Source organism: Ochotona princeps, chromosome 24 (genome assembly GCF_030435755.1).
Source record: "Ochotona princeps isolate mOchPri1 chromosome 24, mOchPri1.hap1, whole genome shotgun sequence".
In the NCBI taxonomy this organism is placed as follows: Eukaryota; Metazoa; Chordata; class Mammalia; order Lagomorpha; family Ochotonidae; genus Ochotona; species Ochotona princeps.
Genome location: NC_080855.1, coordinates 1,614,160 through 1,641,324, shown reverse-complemented (window position 1 = coordinate 1,641,324; position 27,165 = coordinate 1,614,160). Strand labels below are relative to the sequence as shown.

The window sequence follows — 27,165 nt, the reverse complement described above, 5'->3', positions numbered from 1 at the left end:
TCAAACAGCCTATACCTCATGCAATAAGATATTGTAAAATAACCAAAGAACCAACAATCAATGCGAGTCAGACTGTTTAAAATCCACATCAAAGAAACGTAAAACCTAATATACTTTTAATATCCTATGTTATTCCATAATGGAGTGGGAGAACAGAGAAATCTTTCATCTCCCTAGAATGTGTAAGGTAGACGTGAAACGAAACCTACCAAGATCATAACTGGTAACTCATGAACAACAGACTCGAATTAGAATTAGACAATAGTTAAACTACAAAGACACATAGAGGGACTTAAGAGCAATCCTGACAATCTCTTAATAGGAGGTCATATGCAAAGAGTAGGGGCGGACCCCAGAGTGGAGCAGGGGGATAAGAGGAGGCTTGTATCCCAACCCTGAAGACTCCCGGATCCTCACAAAGGTCTATCAGTATGAGCACCAAGGACTACATCCCAACTACCAAGGAGACTATGGGGAATTGGAGTTTCCTCGGAGGCCAAGAACTCTGCGGTAATCCACTCCCACTTGAATCTACCACATGGGATGGAAGAAGTCCAAATCCTCCCTCACAGGATCTAAGAACATAAGAACAACAGCCAAGAGCCCTGAGCAGTCCGCAGAAACAGAACAGTAAACCTTCTTCGGGACTAGGGAGGGGAGCTCTCTCTGGTCCTCACTTGGTTCCAACTTTTGGTCCACCCCCTCTCAAGCAATGACCATGAGGATTACTCCGGAAACCCCTCAAATTGAACAAATAAACAAAAAATCTAGAATAGATAAACAGAGGACAACAAGGAAAGCCTAGAATCAGACAGGAAGCGATCAGCGTAGACTCATTTATATCTTACTAGGTGGGACACAAAGATTAGTTACTCCTCACCAAGGCATTGAAGGTTTCTCTACACACCCCTCCATAAAACTGTTCTGCACCTAAACTTTTCACATATGTCTTATTAGAGTTATAAGCCAGTCTAGACTTCCCCCACCCCCCCCAAAAAAACCAGGTTTACCAAAATTATGCTTCAATGCTCTAAAATGCAAAATACTACACTGAAAATAGGCAAGAGACAACTGAATAATACTCTATAGCAATTTTATGGTATATAGGACCCGGTTGTATATAAACTGAAATCAGATTGTCAATGAAGAAGTCACAGGATATGGTTAAGGACTTGCATTTTTTTAAACATATTGGTTACTCAATACTATGTCCACTAATTCCATAACGTTATAAATTGTTGATGTTATGTTGAGGCTTTTAATTGATCGGGATGATACTCTGCTGGATCTACCTTCAGATCAGAGAAGATTTCCCCAAGAAGCCATTGAACTTGTCTGGACAATAAGATACTGGACTCTATGCTTGGTATATGCTTGCAATGAAAGAATCTCAACTGAACTTGAACTGTGGCAATGCAGCAAGGTGGCGAAATCCACCATGGGTGGAGGGTTTGGGCAAGGGTGGGGGGAATCCCAGTACCAATAAAACTGTGTCATATAATGCAATGTAATAAAAAGAAAAACGAATGCAGTCCAAGGATGAACAGCACCTGGCTGCACATTAAAAATGCAATTTTCCAGCAACAGTTATGCAAGACAACATGGAAATTCTTCAGAATTCTGAAAATAGGTCTACTGTATGACACAGCCATTCCTGCATCAGAGCTTCCTATACATTCTTGATTACCTTTGTAGGAATTAACTTCTTTGGAATTCTGGGAGTTAATCATCAGTTGCAGTAAATCCACTCGGTGCTGAAAGAGAAAGATCAAAGCAAGATAACCCTAAGTCAGAAGTCCATCAGAAGTTCAGCACTGCAGCTGCTCTTTGAGGAGGCCCCACTTAAGTCTAGAAGTCTGCCTGGAGTGGCCTGAGTCATCATCTCAGTATTATATCTCAAAACGATCATATGGTTGAAACACCAAATCCTGGGGAAAAAAGAACATCCGCATGCAAATAACATCAGATTTACCTTTTTCTTGTCTTTGAGGCGATCTTCTTTAATCTTTTCAACAGATGTTTTCAAAAACTCTGTAACATCTCTGGAATGCCTAGTGATATTCAATGCTTCATACACTGGGGTGAGAAAAGGAAAGAGTGCTATAGGAAAAGAAAAAAAAGAAATTATATTGCAAAGCAATATTTATGTGGCACAAATATAATTTTTCAATCAGAGGAGTAAAAGTCCTCAGGTTCTCAACAAGGAAACATTCCTTCAGCATTTTTCTTTAGACTTCCTGAGCAATCATTGGGCAACAATGACGCAACCACACACACAGGTCATTACAAGAAAGGAACATCAATGGTCTTTCCTTCATTTTAACTATCACAAGGGCCCTGTACTGAAACTCACCAGAGAGAATGGTACAAGTGACTGCAAATGAAGAACAGGGTGCTGAACACAATCAGCAGCACGAACTGTAGACTTATGGTGATAAAACTTAGAAACCAACCTAAGAGAAATCTAACCAGAAGTGCAATGATCAAGAGCAAAAGAAAAGACAGTCACAACGAATATTAATAATGCCTCCCTCTAAAAGAAGCAAAAACCATTTTCAGCCATGAAGTTAAATTGAGGAATGCATTGAGGAAATGGGGATAAAGAATTTTTAAAACAGATATTCCTTTCCTGAGAAGGCGGTGAGGGGAGCAGGGGAGTGTGTCAGCTCATGGGAGCCTGAGGATGTGGGCTTGGGGGTGGGGAGCATAGCAACAGTGGGGCATGTGAGGACCTGAGAGCTCACATCTAAGCATGTAAGCAAACCTGGGAATTTACCCAGGTGAGGTGAGGTGAGGGGAAGCCACAGCCCCAGCACAGCATGTTGCCCTGGTGTGCTGGTGGGCCAGGCCTGGAGAATTTCAATAGGCCTGGATCTTGGGTAGGTGGAGGGGTAAGGAAACAGGCTAGCAAATATACCAGGATATTGGACTCTGGTGGGTAGACAGAGGTCTGGATCAGTAAACCAATGACTATGCTTGCAAAGGCTGGAATGAAGAACCCATGCACTGTTGGACACAAGGATTGTGGATTCATTAGGAAAGGGGGTGAGGCACTATGGGAAACGGAGGATAGCTCAGAGAGTGTTTTGCAAATAAATTATTCCTGAAGAACTCCCAGCAACGAGGCCACTGTACTTGAGAGTAAGCAAGCGGCCTGAGAGCTGACGGTATGGAGGGGAGATGTCAGAGGGCATTTATGGGTCTGACCAATGTACTCCCAAATGGGAGCCTTGAGTTGGACTTGTTAGCATGAAACTGCTGCCTACCACAAGCCAGCCCACACAAAAGCTAGGGTTAGGGGCATACCTGGCAGGATTAGATCACAATATCTGACAGTGAGTGTCAGCATAGTGGACAAGTAATGTTAGGCTTGTCCATGACACTAACAAACACACAAGAGAACCAGGTCCAGGGGTAGATTCTATGGGTAATATATGGGCCTAATCCTATGGAATCACAAGTTCTACTGGACAGCTTAAGGGTTGGGATAGTGATGGGCTGAACTAGGCATGACCATGGATCCTGCTGACACGGGTACTGAGGCTGGGACAAGACTGGGCGGATTCAGGCTGCAGCACCTGTATGTGCACCTTAAAACAGAGTATGAGACAGACTAGTCCAAAATATTAACCAGCTCATACAAAGGCTTGGTGAAAGGGCAAGCTATGAGGTATGGATCTATACCAGCTGGCATATGTGAGATCTATGTCTGGGATTGAGCCAGCTAAGGGAACTTTGGAAACTTCCCTGGTTGGTCATCATTCCTGCTAGTGAACTATGGTTCAGGCCTGGGTAATGGGCAGGCTTGACAATGTAGCTCCATTTGCTGGCAAGTATGTGTGCTGATTTTGGATGGGGGTGGAACGGCAAAGCCAAGCAAACGTTAGAACACTAACAAGTGTAGAAACCATACTGCAGTGGAGATTGTGCTAGGTTTGACTATCCTATCTAACAGCTGGAATGAGGCAGGGATGGAAACAGATTGTGCAGGGCCTGGATACAGGCCAACAAGAGTTGGGAGTGGGACCAGATGAATCAGGCCAGGCTGTAGCTTCTGAAGGCAAAGCCAAAGATAAGGGAGGAGCTATGTCAAACTGGGCCAGAGCAACCACTGGCATGCACATAATCTTTGGCTAAAAACAGGGCTGGTTGAGGAGCTAAGGAGAAACCCAGGCTGGGTGGGGCTTCCGACTGGTGAGTGTGAAGATGGAGGGGTCAATGATCTGCTCTGGACATGACTGCAATGTATCTTGGCATGGGTGTGAACTGGGTATGGGGTGTGACATGCTAGGCTACAATCCAGCACCTACCCATAATCATGAGAACCAAGGTGGGTGAAGGAAAGGCTGGGTTAATTCTCTGACCCTGCTGAGCCATATGTAAGCCATGCCTGTGTGTAGAACAGGCTTTACTGGGCTCAAACATCCAACAATAAGAACCAAAATGGGTGAGGGTTTGTTAGGAAAAGACACTGCTCCTGCTAGGACAGGATGTGGGTCATGTTGGCTGAGCATTGATCCACCAGTGTATGAGAGACCTGGCACTGGGATAGTTTCTGACAGAGGAGTTTGGAGAACTCCTCTGTTGGTACACAGTCCCTGCAGGTGAGCACAAGAACCAAGGCAGGAAACAGCCCAGATCAGGCCAGGTTACAGTACTCACCAGTATACGTTTGGCTCAGGTCTGGGGCAAGCCAGGACGGGACAGTTCATCTCACCCACTGGCCAATCTGAGCACCACAATGCAGTGTAGGTTGGGCAGAGCTGAGCCACAATATCAACCAGTTCACATTAGGGCCAGGACTGGGGGCTCCCTGGATTGGACTAGGCTGTAGCCTGCTCCATTGAGAGCTGGAATTGGTGATAAACAAGGCTGAGCCAGGCTACAGCAACCACTGGCAAATGCCAATGGGAGGGGCCCATGCTATATTGGGATGCAACACCCAACCAGCATGCATGCAACCCAAAGGGGAGAGGTATACGTCTAGTAGGAGAACACCTATTAGCCTGCATGTGAATTAGTTTAAGGGGAAAGCCAAGCTGGGTTAACTGTGCCCATTGGTACATGCTTAAGCCAGAGTGGTTGCAGGTTGGTTGGGCTTTTCTGCAGAATCATCTGTCAGGTGCTGACAACAGAGATAAATTCTGTAAAACTAAATTGCAGAACCTCTTGAAAAGTTCAAGATCTGGGAGTGGGAGTGGATGCAAATGGGAAACAGTGGGAACCTCCCTTCTGAGTTGCCACTCCCACTGGTGGGCATGGAAAACAACACTGGGCAGGCATGGCTAGACAGAGACTGGCAACCACCAGCATGTGTTTGGGCTGGATAATGAGGCTGGTTTGCTTGAACCAGGCTTCAGGGTCCATTGATAAATATGAGAGCTAAATAGGATGTGGGGGAAACTGGTCCAGTTGACTGTATATACTGGCAGCAAGGGCAGCAGGTCAGGAAGCAGGCCTGCTGTGGGTTATTGGGTGTTGTTCTGACTATGCTGCAGCTCTTGCTGGTTTACATGAAGGATGAATGGGTAGTGAGAAGGATCAAAGTTGGCTGAAAAACCCATTGGTTTGCGTAGGAAATGAAGCTGGACAAAAAGCTGACTCAGCATTTGCAATCACAAATTTGCATGTGGGCTGATTTGGGAGACGGATTGTGTCTGACCCTGTATTGGCAAGCAAACCCAAGAATCAGGTCAGGGACCATCTCAGATAATGCTGCTTTGGGGATCCCTCCCCCAAATGACTGCAGTACTCAGAATTCCAAACATGGGGAGAATTGTAGGCTGCATGGTCTGAACATGGAGGGCATGTGTCAGAGCTGGGCTTCCTCAGTGGATTAGATGGAATAGTAAATAGCATATCCAGATACACATGGAGCATATGGCGGTGCACTGGAGTCTTTAGAGGGTACCTGGTACCACAAAATAAAATGGAGAACAGAAAGAAATTGATCAACTACCCTAGCCAAAGGTTGGAAGTGAATATCCGGGCAAACGTCAATTCATTGTCAGCCAGTGAGTTCTGGAGGGATTTCATTGTGCTTAGGATGGCAAGATTGGCAGTAATTCAGAATTATTGAGCTATCAAAATCACTTGAGCAGGACTCACAGAGCCTGCCTCACATCATGGACCCAAGTATGGCATTGTGGCAATCACCAATTCCAGAAAACAGAGGTAGTTGAGTGGCTGAGTGTGGCTTCTCCCCCTTTTCCCTTTTCACTGAGAAAAAGAAGCAAAAATGAGATTTTGGAACTAATCATCTCCTTTACATTCATCTAGCCCTTGTCCTTTCCCACACTAATCAATAATGTAGAAATAATTAAAAATAAAATTTTCAAAAATACTTTCAATATCTTGTTACAAACTGCTTAAAAACAATGAGAAACACATACAACAGTCTAAGGAGTTTAAATAACGTTTCACCCAGCATATAGCAACACTGAAACAAAATCAAGTTAATTATTACAAATAAAAGGCACAATGGAGCAAATTTAAAATTCATTGACACCCTCAAAGAAGGAAGAAATCTCCTAATTGGAAGACATTATTTTCAAAAATGGGAGAAAAACCAAAAGGCTGGAAGATGAATAAAGCTAACAAAACCATTCAGGAATTAAGGGACAGTATTAAAAGGCCAAATGAAAGAATTATGTGAGTTCCAAAAGAGACAGAAAAAAGAAGCTGGGCTTTAAAAATGTGCACAGTAAAATAAGAAATAAAAACTTCCTTAATTTGGAGAAAGAATTGGGAAAAATATAAAATAGGGGGCACAGAACTCCCAATAGGTTTTACCAATGCATTCCTTACCACAACATGAAAATCAAGATTACTTCAGCTAAAAACAAGAAAGATATCCATAAAAGTGCACTTGAAAACAATCAGGTAATTTATTGAGAATTGAGCGACATATTACATATAATAAGAGAAAATTGTTGTCAGCCCAAAAGAACTTCCCAACAAAGCTTTCTTTTCTCTTTGAAAATGAAGTAAAAATTTTCACATAAAAGAAAAGCTCAAAGAATTTCCTCTTCAGACCTGCACCACAAATGATACTTAAAGTTGTTCTCTTGACAAAGAAGAGGAATAGCACCCAACAAAACCAAAGACACACCTGGAGAATATCCCATTAAAAGGACAACAAAAGACTAAATGAAGAACAATCCTTTGCTAAAATATCAGAAATAAATTATTACCTATTCATGTTAACCCTGAATGCAGATGGATTAAATTCATCAATCAAGTGCCATAGATTAGAGGACTGGATCAAAAAACAAAACCCATCTATCTGCTGCCTACAGGAGACACATCTCAACAACAAAGATATGCAGAATCTGAAAGTAAAAGGACGCTAAAACATATTCAAAGCTAATGAAAAGTAAAGAGCAAGTTGGCATAGTCATTCTTATATCAGATAATACAGACTTTGACATGAAAAACATTTAAAGCAATGAAGAAGAACACCTCATATTGATCAAAGGATCCAATCCTCCAGAAGAGATCAACTAATTTGTTTCTTAGGATCTTTTCTTTTTCATCTCTAATTTTACTTGGTTTTCTCTCTTGCGTTTCTTGCTAGACTGAGTAAAACATTGTTTTTCTCAACTTCTTTAAACAATGGCTTGTTCATGAGAACCAGGACTGCAGGCAGGCCTGCCATGACAGGTAGTGGTACCCACTGGCAAGAGCGTGGGCTGGAGGGTGGAGTCAACTGGGATGAGTTAGGCTTTAATGCCTAATTATGTGGATGAGAGCTAAAGGGGAGGTAAGACAGACCGGACAAATCTTCTGAATATGGAAGTTTTGGGGGTTCACTCTGACTGGACTGTAGTTCCCAATGCTGTACATGAGGGTCGACTATGTGGAGGTCAGTGTTAGGATGGGACGCAGCACCGGTCCTTTTATGTAAGAAATGGGGCTGGAGATAATCATATTGATGTAAGTACACTTTTAAGTAGAGCAATATTAGCCAATATCAAGCAGAGAGTGCACCTTCAAGGAAATAAAAAAAGAACAGAGCAGAGAAAGCCAAGATGGCCGACATAGGAGGATGGATGTGAGGGATATAACAGCGAGAGAGGGATAGGATGCTACAGAGTAAGTGGAGCAGCAAAGAACTGCAGGGAGAGGTGCATGAAGTTCTCTGGACAGTGTGGAGCCAAAAAGATCCACACAACTCGGAAGAGCAACCAGAAACGAAACAAAACAAAACAAAACAAAACAAATGACAGGGAAAAACAGCATCCCGCTCCAGACCTGGTGAGTCATGTTTTTAGGCAGCCGACAGGAGATGCAGCCAGCCCAGACGATAAGGAAGCTTGGAGGGATCATCACTGGTGAAGGTCCTCACCAGCGGCAGAGGCAGACTGCAAGAACCTGAGGTTTGGGTGAGTATGGTAGGGGCAGTTGTGGGTCAGCAGCTCCCGGAGCTTGCCCTCCAGGGGCACGCACAAGGCCCGAGCCTCCTTGGTGCTCCTCTCCCTATCTCTCCCTGCGGGTTTCCAGTGACTGATGCCACAGGGCAAGTGCTTTGAAACTGCCGAATCTGTGTCTTGGAGGTGGTGCTCAGCAGTCCTGTGCACTGAGGAGGCACAGAGAGAGCACCTTAAATACTCCCCAATGCGGACCCGCGCACAGGAGCTGCACTGTGCAGACCCGTGCTCAGTAGATGCTCTGAGATTGCCTGGAACCCTCCGCGCCCTGCAGTCCTGTGCTCAGGTGACACACCAGGAGGGCACTGAATACTCTTGCGCCACGCTGTGCAGACCCACATCAGGAGATGCTCCGGGAGAGAGCCTGGAACCTTCAACACCCTGCAGTGCCGGGCGCCGGCGAAGAACCTAGAGTGCACGGAATAGGAATACTCCCGCACCACACTGTGCAGACCGGCAAACAGGAGATGCTCTGAGAGAACGCCTGGAACCCTCCACGTCCTGCATTCCCGTGCATGGACAATGTACCAGGAAGGCATTGAATACTCCCGCGCCACACTGTGCAGACCTGCAAACAGGAAATGCTTCGGGAGAGTGCCTTGAACCCTCTGCCCCCAGCAGCCCCTGGCACTGGGGACACACTGAGAAAGCACCTAGAATTCTCTGCATCCTGTGGACCCGCACGCAGGGGGCACACCCAGAGAGCGCCTTCATTCCCCCATGCCCTGCGGTCTTGTACGTGTAGGGGATCACTGAGAGTGCGCCTTGAATCTGCTGGGCCTCAGAAGTGGCACCCTGTGGTCCTGTGTGCTGGGGATGCACCAAAAGGGCCTTGAATACACCCGCGCCCTGCTACTCCATGCCTGCAGGCTCCGATCTCTGCAGCATAGCGCTTGGAGACCCCTCAGCACACTGGTGCCTGGGTCTCTCAAAAACAAACACTAATGCAATGGGGAGAGGTATCAGGAAAATTAATGATTCAGATGACAGAGCCAACACCCCACCAAAAAGGACCAAAAGCCAATGTCTATTTCAGAGTTGTGAGATGAAGACATGGAAGTTCTACCAGACAAAGAATTAAAAAATAATAATGATAAAATTCATCAGAGACAATGAGAAGAACTGGGAAGACTTCAAGGAATTCAAGAACCACATAGTCACAGAAACACAACAAGTGAAAAACAAAATCCTTGACTTAGAGCACAAAGTTTAGAGCCTAACCAACAGAATAAATGCAGCAGAAGAGAGGATCTCTTAAACAGAAGACAAGCAAAATCAAGATACCCAGTTCATTAAACCGATGGAGACAAGTCTGAACAAAGCCAACAAGACCATACAAGAAATGAAAGACAGCCTCAGAAAATCGAATATCAGGATTATTGGCCTTCCCGAAGGAGCAGAAAAGAGTCAGAAATGCAAATGGTGCTCAATGAAATTATATAGCAAAACTTCCAAAACTCTTGGAACATGAAACCAGCCCAAATCCAGGACGGACAGAGAATTCCCAACAGATACTACCCAGAGAGATCTTCACCTAGACATATGGTGCTCAAGTTCCACTCCAACAAAGACGAAGAAAGAATCCTGAGACAAGTACGAAGCAGAGAAAAGATCACATACAGGGGAAAACCAATCAGAATCACTGCTGACTTCTTTGAAGAGACCCTACAAGCAAGAAGAGAAAGGACAAAGATCTTCCAAATCCTGAATAGGAACAACTGTCAACCAAGAATATTGTACCCAGCAAAGATCTCATTCGTATTTGAGCATGAAATCAGATACTTGCATAGCAAAGAGAAATTAGAAGAATATGCCAGCACAAAACCAGCTCTACAAAATCTCCTTCGAAACGCGCTAAATCCAAAAAAAGGAGGCAAACCATATGCAACGATGGCAAACAGGAAGGTCTCCTCACTAAAGTCCACACAAGGAGGGGTAATTACAAAGATATCAACACCCACAAACACACACACATGTATTGCAGGGCAAAATCACAACCTCTCAATATTAACTTTTGACACAAATGACCTAAACTCACCAATCAAAAGACATAGATTAACGGAATGGATCATCAAACAGGACCCAATTATCTGTTGCCTACAAGAGACACATCTAACCAGAAAAGCCTCTAAGAAACGGAAAGTGAAGGGATGGAAAAAGATATTTCATGCCAATGGACGAGAAAAAAAGGCTGGAGTAACTGTCCTAATTTCAGATGATATACCCTTCAATGTCATAAACATCAAAAGGGTTGGAAGGACATTTTATATTGTTAAAAGGAATAAACCATCAGGAAGTAATCACCATTGTGAACATATATGCACCGAATTCGAACTCGCCTATCTACATGAAGCAATTACTTACAGACTGAAGGGGAGACATAGATACACATACAATAATTGTGGGTGAGCTCAACACACCATTAACACCAAAAGACAAATCAATGAAGCAAAAGCTCAACAAAAAAACAACAGAGGTCACACAAACAACAGAACAGCTGGACTTGGTAGACATTTATAGAACTTTTATGCTAAGACCACAGATTATACATTTTTATCAGCAGTGCATGAGACCTTCTCCAGGATCGACCACATGACAGGACACAAAGCAAATCTAAATAACTTCAAAAAGATAGGAATCATACCATGTACCCTCTCAGACCACCATGGAATGAAACTGGAAATCGACAATTCAAAATGCCCCAAAAATACAGAAACTAATGGAGGCTGAACGAAATGCTATTAAACGAATAATGGGTCAGAGAAGAAATTAAAGATGAGATAAAAAAATTGATGGAAACCAATGAAAACTCTAATACAACATTCCAAAACTTGTGGGACACTACCAAAGCAGTGCTAGAGGGTAGGTTCATTGCAATTGGAACTCATGTCAAGGCCCAAGAGAGGTGCCAAATACAGGAACTAAACACACACTCCCAGGAATTGGAAAAGCAGCAGCAGAAGGGCCCCACACACAACAGGAAAGAAATCATCAAAACAAGGGAAGTGATAAACCAAATAGAAATAAAAACGTATACACAAAATCAATGAATCAAAAAGCTGAATTTTCAAGAAGATAAACAAGATAGACACCCCACTGGCCCGACTGACAAGAAAAAAACAAGAGAAAGTGAGAATTAACAGCATTAAGGATGAAAAAGGCAACATAACAACAAACACTGCAACCATTAAGAACATAATTAGAAACTACTTCTAAGAACTGTACTCCAATAAATCAGAAGACCTCCAAGAAATGGAAAAGTTTTTAGATTCCCATCACCTAACAAAACTTAGGCCAGAGGCAACAAACAACCTGAACAAACCCATAACTGAAGCAGAGATTGAATCAGTGATTAAAGATCTCCCAACAAAGAAATGCCCAGGCCCAGATGGCTTCACTACAGAATTCTACAAAACATTCCGAACAGAGCTGACCCCAATCCTCTACAAACTCTTCAAAACAATAGAAAAGGAAGCAACCCTTCCAATCTCATTCTATGAAGCCAACATCACCTTAATCCCAAAACCGGACAGAGATCCTACAGAGAAGGAAAACTACAGAACTATTTCTCTGATGAACATTGATGCTAAGATTCTCAACAAAATCCTAGCCAATAGAATTCAAAAAATCATCCGACAGCTCATTCACCCTGATCAAGTAGGATTTATACCTGGAAGGCAGAGATGGTTCAGCATTTGGAAATCCAAAAATGTGATACACCACATTCAAAAAAAGAAAAACAAGAATCACATGGTAGTATCAATAGATGCAGAAAAAGCTTTCGACAAAATCCAACACCATTTCCTGCTAAAAATCCTAACCAAGGTAGGCATAGAAGGAACAATTCACAACATAATCAAAGCAATGTATGAAAAACCCAACGCCAGCATCATACTGAATGGAGAAAAACTGGAACTCTTTCCACTGAGATCTGGAACAAGACAATTATGTCCACTATTACTGCTGCTATTCAACATAGTTCTAGAGGTACTCGCTGAGGCAATAAGACAAAGAAATCAAGGGAATTCAAATGGTAAAAGAAGAATTCAAGCTTTCTCTATACGCAGATGACATGATTCTCTACATAGAAGACCCAAGAGACTCAATACAGAGACTGCTAGAACTTATACAAGAATTTGGTAGAGTGGCAGGGTACAAAATTAATGAAGAAAAATCAACAGCCACAGTGTATGCAAACAGCCTCAAGATAGAAAACGAACTAATCATCAAGATACCATAAAAATAACAGAGAAAAGTATGCAGTATCTAGGAATAAATCTAACCAAAATGTAGGAGACCTTTTTGAAGAAAAGTACAAACTACTTAAAAAAGAAATTGAACAAGACCTCAAAAGATGAAGTATCATCCCATGCTCCTGGATAGGTAAAATCAATATCATTAAAATGTCCATACTACGAAAAGCAATATATACATTCAATGCAATGCCAATCAAATTGCCCAAAACATTCTTCATGGAAATGGAAAAAACGATACAAAGATTCATCTGGAAACACAAAAAACCCTCAATACTTGGAACCATCCTGAAGAAATGGTTAAATACCACATGTTTGCCTTAATTTAAGATGATATGATGTTATGTATAACATGCTATGTTATGGATGTTATATGTTGTGTATAAACTAAAATTGAAATGTCAATGAGGTGGTCACAGAAGGTGGTTAAGAACTCTCATTTACTTTTAACATATTGGTTACCCATTACTATGTCAATTAATTCCATAATTATGTAAATTTTTGCTGATGGTATGTTGGAACTTTTAATTGACTGGGATGATACTCTGCTGGCTCTGTCTTCAGACCAGAGAGGGTATACCTAAGAAGCTGTTGAACTTGACTGGACAATAAGATGCTGAACTCTATGTTTGGCATACGCTTGCAATGGGGGAATCTCAATTGAACTTGAACTGTGGTTATGCAACAAGGTGGAGAAATCCACCATGGTGGGAAGGTTTGGGGAGGGTTGGGGAGAATCCAAGTACCTATGAAACTGTGTCACATAATACAATGTAATTAATGAATTAATAAAAATAATTTAAAAAACACTAATTAAAAAAAAAGGTGACAGGGGGATCACAGTTCCGGATATCTGGACATAATATAGGGCAGTGGTTATCAAAACAGCCTGGTACTGGCACAAAGATAGAGAGGAGTATCAATGGAGCAGAATAGCAACACCAGAAGGGAACCCACAGAGATACAGCCAAATAATCTTTGACAAAAAGACAAACGACAATCCAAGCAAATAGGAAGGTCTCTTCAATAAATGCTGTTGGGACAACTGGGTAATATCCTGCAGAAACAAAAAGATAGACCCACATGTCTCAACATACACTAAGATCAAATCTAAATGGATAAAAGATCTAAACCTACATCCAGAAACCTTCAAACGTTTGGAAGAAAGTGTTGAAAACACCCTGCAAGATCTAGGGGTAGGTCCTGACTTCCTAAAAAGGACACCAAAAGCAGTAGCAATCAAGACCAAAATAAACAATTGGGACTTCATCAAACTAAGAAGCTTCTGTACAGCAAGGGAAACAACCAACAAATCAAAAAGCAGCCCAGAGAATGGGAGAAGATCTTCTTGCACGACATAGGTGATAGAGGGCTAATCTCCAGAATATACAAAGAGCTACAAAACAACCAAAATGTCAAAACAAACAAGCCACTCAGGAAATGGGCATGGGAAATGGGCAGGGCAGACATTTCACAAAGGAACAAATCCAAATGGCATACAAACATATGAAAAAATGTTCAAGTTCCCTGGCAAAAAGGGAAATCCAAATTAAAACTTCAATAAGGTACCACCTAACGCCAGTATTACTGGCCCACAAAAAAGGAAACACCAACAACACTTGTTGACAAGGATGCAGGGAAAAGGGAACACTACTCCATTGCTGGTGGGGCTGCATGCTTGTACAGACTCTATGAAAATCAGTATGGAGAATACTCAAACATCTCAAAATCTGTATCCCATATGATCCCGCAATAGCACTCCTAGAAATATATCCAAAACACCTGTTACATGAGAAGCCAACATGCACCCCTATGTTCATAGCAGCACAATCAGTAATTGCAAAAACATGGAAGCAACCAAAATGCCCATCAACAGAAGACTGGATAAGAAAGCTATGATTCATCTAATCCATGGAATACTACTCAGTTATTGAAAAAAAAATGCAGTTCTTTGTGGCCAAATGTGCCCAACCAGAAATCATGATGCTAAGGAAAATGAGCCAATCTGAAAAAGTTAAATAACACATGTCTGACTTAATTTAAGATGAAATGATGTCAAAATGAAAAATATTACCTGTAAAATGTAATATTATCTCAACCTCAAACAGCCTATCTCACATGCAATAAGATATTGTGAAGTAACCAATGAACCAACAATCAATTGTAATCAGACTGCTTATGATCTACATCAAAGAAGGGTAAAACTTAATATACTTTTAATACCCTATGTTATTCTGTAATGGGGCGGGAGAGTGGAGAAATCTTCCATCACCTTAGAAGGTGTGAGGAAGACATGAAATATTAGTTATTCCTCACTAGGGTATTGAGGAGTTCTGTGCACACCCCTTCTAAAACTGTTCTGCACCTAAACTGTTGACATATGTCTTGTTGGAGTTATAAGCCAGTCTAGACTTCCTGAATAAAAGCCAGGTGCAGCAAAATTATGATTCAAAGCTATAAAAGGCTAAATATTATAATGAAAAGAGACACGAGACAGCTGAACAGTAATCTATAGCTATTTTAATATGTATAGAACCCGGTTGTATATAAACTAAAATTGAAATTTCAATGAAGTAGTCACAGGATGTGGTTAAGAACTTGCATTTTTTCAACATAATGGTTACTCAACACTATGTCAGTTATTTCCATAACGTTATAAATTGTTGATGTTATGTTGAGGCTTTTAATTGATTGGGATGATGCTCTGCATGGTTCTACCTTCAGACCAGAGAAGATCTTCCCAAGAAGCCATTGAACTTATCTGGACAATAAGATTCTGGACTCTATGCTTGGTATATACTTCCAATGAAGGAATCTCAACTGAACTTGAACTGTGGTAATGCAACAAGCAGGAGGAATCCACCATGGTGGGAGGGTTAGAGGAGGGGTTGGGGGAATCCCAGTGCTTATAAAACTGTGTCCAATAATACAATGTAATCAAAAAGAAAAAAATATCCATAACAAAAACCAAAAAAAAAAAAAAAAGAACAGTGTAACAACAAAGGGAGGGAGGGAGGGAAACGTGGAGACTGAGAGACACAGGAAAGTAGCGAAGACAATAGTGTGCTGCCTCAGTGATCAAATACACCAGCGACATTAAGCAAATGGCTACCTACACTGCACCAGAAGCCAGAACTGCACCAAAAACCAGGTGTGAAGGGGACTTGATTGAGAACTCAGAAGGTGAACCTAGACAAAGAACCGCCCAATTTGCTGGCTTTTATAACTTGACCAAGAGCAGAGACAGAGCATCAGATTCCAACCAGGTGGTGCAGGAACAGGGCAGATATACAGCTTAACCCAACTATAGCCCAATTGGGCACCATCTTGTGTAGGGAGACAATGGATATCGGACAGAACTGAGCATGAACTAAGTTGAAAGTGAACTTATTACTGGCTCAGCGAACTGCAGCAATGCAGCATGCTTCAAGTTTCTCCAAAAATAGGTCCAGGTAGCCCCCAGACCTAATGGCCAACAGATCAAGAACTCCACAAGTTTCACATGAGGTGTCACTTTGTACAGTGTGGCAAAGGCTTTGGCACTGTAGGGACAACAGTGAGCTGCACATACACTATAATCCTGAGAACTATGTGAACTGAAAATGGGAGAAACATTGTGCTGACAGCGGTGCAAAAATAGTACAGAGTCACAGGAGAGAGAGTGGTGAGCTAGGAGCTGGGGTATACAGACCGTGGTGGAAGTGTAACATAAGAGCACATATCTGAAACTCGATGGAGGGTGTAATACAGAAGACTGTAAACAAAGAATTGCATACCAACCACAATAAGTACAATCGAACTGCAGACCTGTGGGGGACATAGTTTGGAAACGTGCATCAAGGAGGAGAATCTAATAGCCAGAAGTACCAAGACAAAGAGCAAAAAAAAGAGATAAAAGCACAATGAATATGACTGAAGTCTCTCCTGCAGAGGAGCAAAAGCCTTGGCCAACCTCAGAATTTACTGAGGAATACGTGGAAAAAAGAGGTGAGTCAGAGTTCAAAACACTTGTTATAAGCCTTAACAATGAAAAGCAAGTAAGCAGGAGTTCTAGGAATTTAAGGAATGAGTTACACAGGAAATGTCAGCAATGAATCAAACGAAAGCTGATATATCAGAAATGGAGAATTTCTGATTCTTTTTTTATTATTATTTAACTTCATTAATTACATTGTATTATGTGACACAGTTACATAGATACTTGGGTTCTCCCACCCCTGCCCCATACCCTCCCATGATGGTGGATTCCTCCACCTTGTTGCATAACCACAGCTCAAGTTCAGTTGAGATTCCCCCATTGCAAGCATATACCAAACATAGAGTCCAGCATCTTATTGTCCAGTCAAGTTCATCGGCTTCTTAGGTATACCCTCTCTGGTCTGAAGACAGAGCCAGCAGAGTATCATCCCAGTCAATCAAAAGCTCGAATATACCATCAGCGAAAATTTCCATCACCATGGAATTAATTGACATAGTAATGGGTAACCAATATGTTAAGAGTAAATGCAAGTTCTTAACCACCTTCTGTGACTACCTCACTGACATTTCAATTTTGGTTTATACACAACATATAACATCCATAACATAGCATGTTATACATAACATGCCGACTGCAGAGAGCTGGTGTAGGGTGGAGTAGGGAAGGAGGGGAGCCGATCCAGCAGAGAAACAGGCCAGGAGGCGCGAAACTGTAGGGAGAAGAGCGAGAAGGTCACTGGAGTTCACTAAAGCAAGAAGATCTACACAGCGTGAAGGAACAGCCGCAAAAAGTAGGAAAGAAAATACAGCACGCCGCGAGAAACCTGGTGAGTCACGATCCCAGGCAGGGGGAAGGCGGCAGAGGCTCAACCGCCCCAGGGAAAACAGAGGCGGCTGGAAGGATAGGCGCCCACACCAACAGGGGCACCAGTCCCCTGGAAGGCAGGAGCCCCCAGAGGAGGCTACTGGACTGATCATTGGGTGCATTATCCCTGCAGAAGTGGAGGAAAAGCTGGGGAGATTTCCCAGAGGCTTGCCTACCCGCTGCTCAGCGGCTCTGGGAGAGTGCAGAGGGAACAGGAGCAGCACTGTGGGACTGGGGCTCAGAGATCCCCATATCGGCTCCGAGCTGTGGACTGGCTGCGGGAGAGTCAGTGGATCCTGTTGCTGGACTCGCCCTGAGCCCCAGAGGCTGGGCAACGCTCGACAGGGCCTCACGTCCTGGGCAGAGGAGCAGACTAGTGGGGGCACGTCTCACCTAAAGGGCTCTGTGCCTCTCAGAGATCCGCTTCCATCCTTGAGAGAGTGCAGCTGAGGAAGTGGCTTCTTCAGGGCGGAGTCCCCAGCTGGGCTCAGCTAGAGAGGCCAGACCGGAGCGGGCTCAGCTGAACTGGCCGGACAGGTTTTCCCAGCAGGAGCCCGCTCGGAAAGACCTGCCTGCAGTGTTGCAGCCCTCAGTGGAGCAGCGCTTCCGAGTTTGGCACTGGGGCCTCGGAGATTTCCAACCCAGCACAGGCGGGGTTGGGGATTTTAGGCTCCAGCACAGGCGGGGTTGGGGATTTTAGGCTCCGAGCAGCAGGAGCCCTTGCTGTGCTAACCTCAAGCCCTGAAGGAGAGTCTCGGCTCAGCACTGAGGCAGAGACCCCCGCTGTATTAGCCTTGTGACCCAAAGCCCAGGCGCGGCTCGGCAGAGTGAATCTGTAGGGCACTGCCTTTGAGAGGGAGCCACAGGGGAAGGGGCCTGGCACTAGGGCTGGCCCACAAAGCCTCCTGACCCAACTCAGGGCTGTGATCTACAGACCCTGAAAGCAGCTGATGACTCAGGCAGTAAGCCCTGCTGGGCTCAGCCAAGACCCCAAACCAGAGCCGGCTCAGCTGAATCACCGCTAAAATCTCAAAACAAGAAGAAGTAAAAACACAATGAGGAGAAGTATCAGAAAAAGCAATGACCCAGAGGAAAGATCAAGCACTCCCTCCCAATACAACCAAAAACTAATCCCAATATCTGAGATGCAAGATGAAGACATAGAGGAACTATCAGATAAGGACTTTAAGAAGCTAATGATGAAATTCGTCAGAGAGAGTGGAAAAGGAGACAGGCTTGCAACGGGTGCTCAATGAGATAATACAGGAGAACTTTCAGAATACTGGAAATATAAATCTAGCACAAATCCAGGAAGGACAAAGAACCCCCAGTAGATATGACCCAAACAAATCGTCTCCCAGACATGTGGTCCTCAAGCTACCTTCAAGTGAATACAAGGAAACCATTCTAAGACAAGTAAGAAAAAAGGATAAGATTACTTTCAGGGGAAGGGAAATCAGGATCACAGCCGACCTATCAGAAGAAACGCTCCAAGCAAGGAGAGAATGGGGTAAAACCTATCAAATCCTGAAACAAAACAACTGCCAACCAAGAATAATGTACCCAGCAAAGCTCTCATTTATATTTGAGAATGAAATCAAATACTTCAACAGTAAAGAGAAACTCGAAGAATACATCAACACGAAACCAGCTCTGGAAAATCTCCTCAGGAAGGTGCTAAACCCAGAAAGAAAAAATGAAAACCAAAATCAAAGATGGCAAATGGGAAGACCTCCCCACTAAAATCCATACAACAAAAGTCAACCAATCAAAAACTCTAATAGTCGCAAATACACACTTGCACACTTACACTCATGGCAGCCCAAAACCAATTCCAAAACTTGTGGGACACTGCCAAAGCAGTGCTACGGGGTAAACTCATCGCAATTGGAGCTCATGTCAAGGCCCAAGAGAGGCGCCAAAAACAGGAACTAAACACACACCTCCAGGAATTGGAAAAGCAGCAGCAGATGAGCCCCACACACAACAGGAAACAAGAAATCATCAAAACAAGGGAGGAAATCAACCAGATAGAAATAAAAAAACCATACACAAAATCAACAAATCAAAAAGCTGGTTTTTTGAAAAGATAAACAAAATAGACACCCCGCTGGCCCGAATGACAAAGAAAAAACAAGAGAAAGCAAGAATTAACAGCATCAAAGATGAAAAAGGCAACATGACAACAGACATTACAACCATTAAGAACATAATCAGAAATTACTACAAAGCACTGTACTCCAACAAATCAGAAGACCACCAAGAAATGGAAAAGTTCTTAGACTCACACAACCTGCCAAAACTTAGCCCAGAGGCAACAATCAACCTGAACAAACCCATAACTGAAGCAGAGATTGAATCAGTGATTAAAGACCTCCCAACAAAGAAAAGTCCAGGCCCAGACGGCTTCACTCCAGAATTCTACAAAACATTCCGAACAGAACTGACCCCAATCCTCTACAAACTCTTCAAAACAATAGAAAAGGAAGCAACCCTTCCAATCTCATTCTATGAAGCCAACATTACCTTAATCCCAAAACCGGGCAGAGATCCTACAGAGAAGGAAAACTACAGACTTATCTCTTTGATGAACATTGATGCTAAGATTCTCAACAAAATCCTAGCCAACAGAATTCAAAAACACATCAGACAGATCATTCATCCAGATCAAGTAGGATTCATCCCTGGAATGCAGGGATGGTTCAACATTCGGAAATCCATAAATGTGATACACCACATCCAAAAACTGAAAAACAAGAATCACATGGTAGTATCAACAGATGCAGAAAAAGCTTTCGACAAAATCCAGCACAACTTCCTGCTAAAGACCCTAACCAAGGTAGGCATAGATGGAAAAATCCACAACATAATCAAAGCAATATATGCAAAACCCAATGCCAGCATCATACTGAATGGAGAAAAACTGGAACCCTTCCCACTGAGATCTGGAACAAGACAGGGATGTCCGCTTTCTCCGCTGCTATTCAACATAGTTCTAGAGGTACTCGCTGAGGCCATAAGACAAGAAAAAGAAATCAAAGGAATCCAAATGGGAAATGAAGAAGTCAAGCTTTCACTATATGCAGATGACATGATTCTTTATATGGAAGAGCCAAAAGGCTCAACACAGAGACTACTAGAACTTATACGAGAGTTCGGTGGAGTGGCAGGGTACAAAATTAATGAACAAAAATCAACAGCCATAGTGTATGCTAACAGCCCCAAGTTGGAAAAAGATCTAACCAGCAAGATACCATTCAAAGTAACAAAGGAAAGCATGAAGTATCTGGGAATTAACCTAACCAAAAGTGTTGGAGACCTATTTGAGGAAAACTACAAACTACTTAAAAAAGAAATTGAACAAGATCTAGAAAGATGGAGTAACATCCCATGCTCCTGGATAGGTAAAATCAATATCATTAAAATGTCTATACTGCCAAAGGCAATATATACATTCAACGCAATCCCAATCAAATTGCCCAAAACATTCTTCACAGATCTGGAAACAATGATTCAAAGGTTCATCTGGAAACACAAAAAACCACGAATAGCTAGAACCATTCTCAAGAACAGGAAGTTAGCAGGGGGAATCACAGTCCCAGACCTCTGGACATACTATAGGGCAGTGGTTATCAAAACAGCCTGGTACTGGCAAAAAAATAGAGAAGAAGATCAATGGAGCAGAATAGAAACACCAGATGGGAACCCACACAAATACAGCCAAATAATCTTTGACAAAAAGACAAACGACAACCCAGGCAAATGGGAAGGTCTGTTCAATAAATGCTGTTGGGACAACTGGTTGATAGCCTGCAGAAACAAAAAGATAGACCCACATCTCTCACCATATACTAAGATCAAATCCAAATGGATAAAAGATTTAAACCTACATCCAGAAACCTTCAAACTTTTGGAAGAAAATGTTGGAAACACACTGCAACACTTAGGGGTAGGCCCTCACTTCCTAAAAAAGACTCCAAATTCAGTAGAAATCAAGACCAAAATAAACAAGTGGGACCTCATCAAACTAAGAAGCTTCTGTACAGCTAGAGAAACAATCAACAAAGTAAAAAGGCAACCCACAGAATGGGAGAAGATCTTCGCACACGACTTAGGTGATAGAGGGCTGATCTCCAGAATATAAAGGAGCTACAAAACAACCAAAATGTCAAAACAAACAAGCCACTCAAGAAATGGGCACGGGAAATGGGCAAACACTTCACAAAGGAACAAACCCAAATGGCAAATAAACATATGAAAAAATGCTCAAGTTCCCATGCAATAAGGGAAATCCAAATTAAAACATCAATGAGGTACCACCTAACGCCAGTAAGATGGCCCACATGAATAAAAGCACCAACAACACTTGTTGGCGAGGTTGCGGGGAAAAGGGAACCCTACTCCACTGCTGGTGGGGCTGCAGGCTGGTACAGCCTCTATGGAAATCAGTATGGAGAACATTCAAACAACTCAAATACAACATACCGTATGACCCAGCAATAGCACTCCTAGGAATATATCCAGAACACTTGTTTTATGAGAAACCAACATGCACTCCTATGTTCATAGCAGCACAATCAGTAATTGCAAAAACATGGAAGCAGCCAAAATGCCCATCAACAGAGGATTGGATAAGAAAGCTATGGTTCATCTACTCCATGGAATACTACTCAGCTATTAAAAAAAACAAAATGCAGTTCTTTGTGGCCAAATGGGCCAAACTGGAAACCATAATGCTAAGGGAAATGAGCCAATCCCAAAAGTTTAAATACCACATGTTTGCCTTAATTTAAGATGATATGATGTTATGTATAACATGTTATGTTTTGAATGTTATATGTTGTGTATAAACTAAAATTGAAGTATAGGTGAGGTGGACACAGAAGGTGGCTGGGAACCCGCATTTACTTTTAACATATTGGTTACTCATTACTATGTCAATTAATTCCATAATGATGTAAATTTTTGCTGATGGTATGTTGGAGCTTTCAATTGACTGGGATGATACTCTGCTGGCTCTGTCATCAGACCAGAGAGGGTATACCTAAGAAGCCGTTGAACTTGACGGGACAATAAGATGCTGGACTCTATGTTTGGTATACGCTTGCAATGGGGAAATCTCAACTGAACTTGAGCTGTGGTTATGCAACAAGGTGGAGGAATCCACCATGGTGGGAGGGTTTGGGGAGGGGTGGGGAGAACCCAAGTATCTATGTAATTGTGTCACATAATACAATGTAATTAATGAAGTTAAATAATTAAAAAAAAAACTCACAAAAAAAAAAAAGGAAAAAAAAAAAAAGAGTAAATGCAAGTTCTTAACCACCTTCTGTGACCACCTCATTGACATTTCAATTTTGGTTTATACACAACATATAACATCCATAACATAGCATGTTATACATAACATCATATCATCTTAAATTAAGGCAAACATGTGGTATTTAACCTTTTGGGATTGGCTCATTTCCCTTAGCATTATGGTTTCCAGTTTGGCCCATTTGTCCACAAAGCAGATACTTTTGTAGTATAACCTTACATAATAGCCTCCAGTGACAGCATCTGCTATCTGATGCTGCAGGGGGAATGTCAAGGGTCCTCTGCTGTTGTAGCTTTTAGCTTAAGGAATTTATACTGACCGTGGAGTGGAGACTGAGAAGTCCAAATGTGAGGATAAGGTACAGTATGCATCTCCACGTCTAGATCTAGGATGGACTCCCAGCAAAACTGTTGGATGCTGCTTGAGAAAGGGATGCTGAACACTGGAATTGTCCATGTCCGCAGTGACGGATTTATGACAGTCTATGAGGAACAATGTTGTAATGATAAGGCAAAACTCATTGGCTGGGGGTGGGATTAAAGAATGGGCAAGGGAAAACCACAGGACTGATTGAACTGTATTGTAAAATGATAATAATAATAAACAAATAAATAAATAATTAAATTAAAAATTAAATGAAGTTTGGGAAAGATCTGACCTAGCAATTGCAAATTACCAGTGTGAACATAAGGTGACAAAGGTGAAAGAAAAACTTGTACCCAATGCAAGTGCGTATACACAGAAGAGTCAGGTCTGACATCACTTGGAGAAGATTGCTATGAGGATCCCCAAATAAAATTGCTGGACTCATAATTCCAACCATAGGGAGAGTGGCAGGATCAATGGACTGCCAGGGGAGTGCATGTGTCCCAATCCGGCTTCCCCAGTGGCATTGACAGAGCTGTGAACAGCATACCCAGAAGCACATGGAGGATATGTCAGACCATTGGAGCCTGCAGAGGACACCTGGTACCATAGCAGTGGAAAGAGGGCGGACAAATTGGTCAACTACCACAGTGAAGCATGACAGTACATTTCTGAGTTAACAGAGACCAAAAGGTGGACTGTCTTAACAAATGGACCTTGGGAAGATATCCTCATCTTTGCATCTGTGAGATCAACAGCATTTTAGAACCATTGAAACCACTGGAGCAGAATCCTTGTGGCATGCTCCATATCAAGGACTTTGCAATGACATCGGGTGCCATGACCCATTCCTTGAGTACTGAGGTGTTTTGCAGGCTGGGTGTGGCTTCCTCCCTTACTCTCCCCTTCCAGAAATGGTTTGACCCATTTTGCCCTGATACTAAACCTTTCTACTTGAATCAACTTATAAACATCATTAAAAGTATGTTAAAAATAAAAATAAAAATGGCTCATTCTTGCTGCAATTTGTAGTCTTTTAGTTTCAATTCATTTTGATGTGATTTTTTTTATCAAAAAATCTGCCAAGTTCAGCAAAATTATGCTTCAACACTACAAACAGCTAAATACTAAAATGAAAATAAACATGAGACAGCTGAACAGTACCCTATAGCCATTTTAAGGGGTATAGCAACCGGTTCTTTATATAAACTAAAATTGAAATATCAGTGAGCTAATCACAGGATGTGGCTAAGAACTTGCATTTTTTTTTTACATATTGGTAACTCAAAACCATGTCAATTCCATAATGTTGTAAATTGTTGTTGATGTTATGTTGGGATTCTTAATTGATTGGGATGATATTCTACCAGCTCAACCTTCAGACCAGAGATGGTCTCACCAAGAAACTATTCAACTTATCTGGACAATAAGATGCTGGGCTCTATGCTTGGTATATGTTTGCAAAAAAGAATCTTGATTGAATTTGAACTGTAATACCGCAACAAGGTGGAAGAATCCACCATCGGGGATTGGCATGGGGAGGGCTTGGGGGAAACCCAGAGCCTATGAAACTGTCATATAATGCAAAATAATTAATAAAAATAAAAAAACCCTAAAAAAGAATATAAACTGGAAAAAAAATCCCTGCTCATTTTCCTTTTTAAATAATCTTTGAGATGCTTTATCAGGTCATTTATTTGAAATATTTTGATTGTTTTGTAAGTCCCTCATGCTATAAATGTCCCTTTCAATGTTGTTTTTGCCACATTTCATGAGTTGTGACATTTTTGCTTTTATTTTGTTTCTAAAGATTTTTTTTCTATGGATTTATTCAGTGACACATAGGTGATACAGTAGCATCATTTTCTTCCAGAAAGTTTTTACTTCCTTTTTCATTTCATCAGTTTCACATTTGTCATTCAGTAACATGTTACTTAACTTCAATACTTCATGTTGTAAATTTTCCCCTTTTCACATATGACTGATTTTGCTTCATGGCTTTTCATGAAAGGCATGTTTAATGACTATGTCATAGAGACTTTCATAAACAGTGTGAAGATACTATGGCATGTGCAACTCTATTTTCAAATCAGAGATGGACTTCCAATGAAACTGTTAAAAATATCTGGACAATAGGATGATGGACTCTCTTCCAATGTCCATACCTACAATGTCAAGATACACTTAAACAGCAGAATGATGGACTGATTATGATGGACTATACTACTATAATACTATAGGGGATATTAGTGAAGGGAAGGTGTTTCAGGGGGCTGCAGGGGAAATTCCAGAACTAATGGAAATGTATCATAAACTAATAAAATTAATTAATTAAAATATTTGGAAGAATATATACTTCCACATGCATACTATGAAACTAATATTACTCTGATAATACCATTAGATATCAAGGCCTTTACACTGGAACCTGACCAATAATCTATCTGCAGATTAAATGACTCAAACAGGGCATGACACAATAGCCTAGTGACTGAAATCCTTGCCCTCCATAAGGCAGGATCCCCTATGGGCACCAGTTCATATTCCTGTTGCTCCTCTACCCATCCTCACTTGTGGCCTGGGAAGGCAGTGGAGGTGGGCCAATGCCTTGGGACCCTGTACCTGCATGGGAATCCATGAAAGAAACTCCTGGTGTCTGGCTTTGGTCAGTTCAGCTCCTGCTGTTATGGCCACTTGGGTAGTGAACCAATGCATGGACATTCTTACTTTCTGTCTCTCCTCCTCTTTGTAAATCTGACTTTTCAATAAATACATGAATCTCTGCAACAGACAGAAAATGATGTTGACTACTGGCTTCAGATTAGCTCAACTCCAGATGTTATGGCTATTTGAGGAAGGAATCAGCAAATGGAAAATCATTCTCTCATAATTCCCAGTTTCAACATACAGAAAGCTATAACACCACAGCAATTAGGATAGGACCTTCAGTATAGACAGATATCAAAATAAAAGAAACAGAGACCAAAAGTAAACCTCATTTGCTTTTTCCACTGAATATTGTGAAAGATTTATTTCTTTTTTTAAATTTTTTAAATTTTATTTAATTACATTGTATTATGTAACACAGTTTCATAGCTACTGGGATACCCCCACCCCTCTCCACACCCTCCCCCCATGTTGGGTTACTCCACCTTGTTACATAATCACAGTTCAAGCTCAGTTGAGATTCCCTCACTGCAAGCATATACCAAACATAGAGTCCGGCCTAGTTCAACGGAAGATTTATTTCCATATAAGGGAGAGGGCTATTCAGTTCAACAATTAGTGCTGCTACAATTGGACCCTCACAGACAAAAAAATAAAAGAGACCCTTATTTATCATTCTGTACAAAGCTAACTCCAAGGACTGGCACTGTGCTGGGAGAAATTAAGTCTCTGTCTGCATCAGAGGCATCCCATATGGGTGCTGCTTCAAGTCCTGGCTGCACCAATTCCCATCCAGCTTCCTTCTAATGTACACTGGAAGTGTAGCAGAACATGACAGAAGTTCTGAGGTCCTTGCTTCATTAAAGACCTCCATGAATATCCTAACCCCTGGATTTGGCCTTGCCCTGTCCCAAAACCTTGAGGAAATCTGCGATATAAACCAGGTCAAAGATGAAACTTTCGCTCTCGATCTCTCGCTGCCATCTCTCCACCCAACCACACTCACCATCTTTATAATTCTGCCTTTCAAATAAAACATATATAGCTTTAGAAACCTAAAATGCATCAACTTACCATACAGCATATACAAAGCTATACAATTCTATCAGAAAGCCAAGAGGTATGAGGTCATGGCTACAGATTTGGCAATGGATTCCTAGACTTGATAACCAAATCACAAGCAATAAAAGGAAAATACACAAATCATACATAATCAAATGTCAATCATTTGCACTTACACAGCAACTATTTCGAGTAAAAGATACTCATAGACCTAGACTCTTTGCC

The 27,165-nt window shown here is 41.9% G+C and overlaps 1 protein-coding gene across 1 annotated transcript in view; it reads right to left on the bottom strand.

Moving 5' to 3' along the window:
- The window catches only part of LOC131483219 (cytochrome P450 3A6-like), a 60,028-nt gene that overhangs the window by 3,332 nt on the left and 29,531 nt on the right, over nt 1-27,165 (bottom strand). Inside the window, exons 8-9 of the mRNA XM_058680731.1 lie at nt 1,973-2,100; nt 1,688-1,754 (exon numbers count right to left, since the gene is read on the bottom strand). Coding sequence (XP_058536714.1) covers nt 1,688-1,754; nt 1,973-2,100 — 195 coding nt within the window. The remainder of the gene's footprint in view (nt 1-1,687; nt 1,755-1,972; nt 2,101-27,165) is intronic.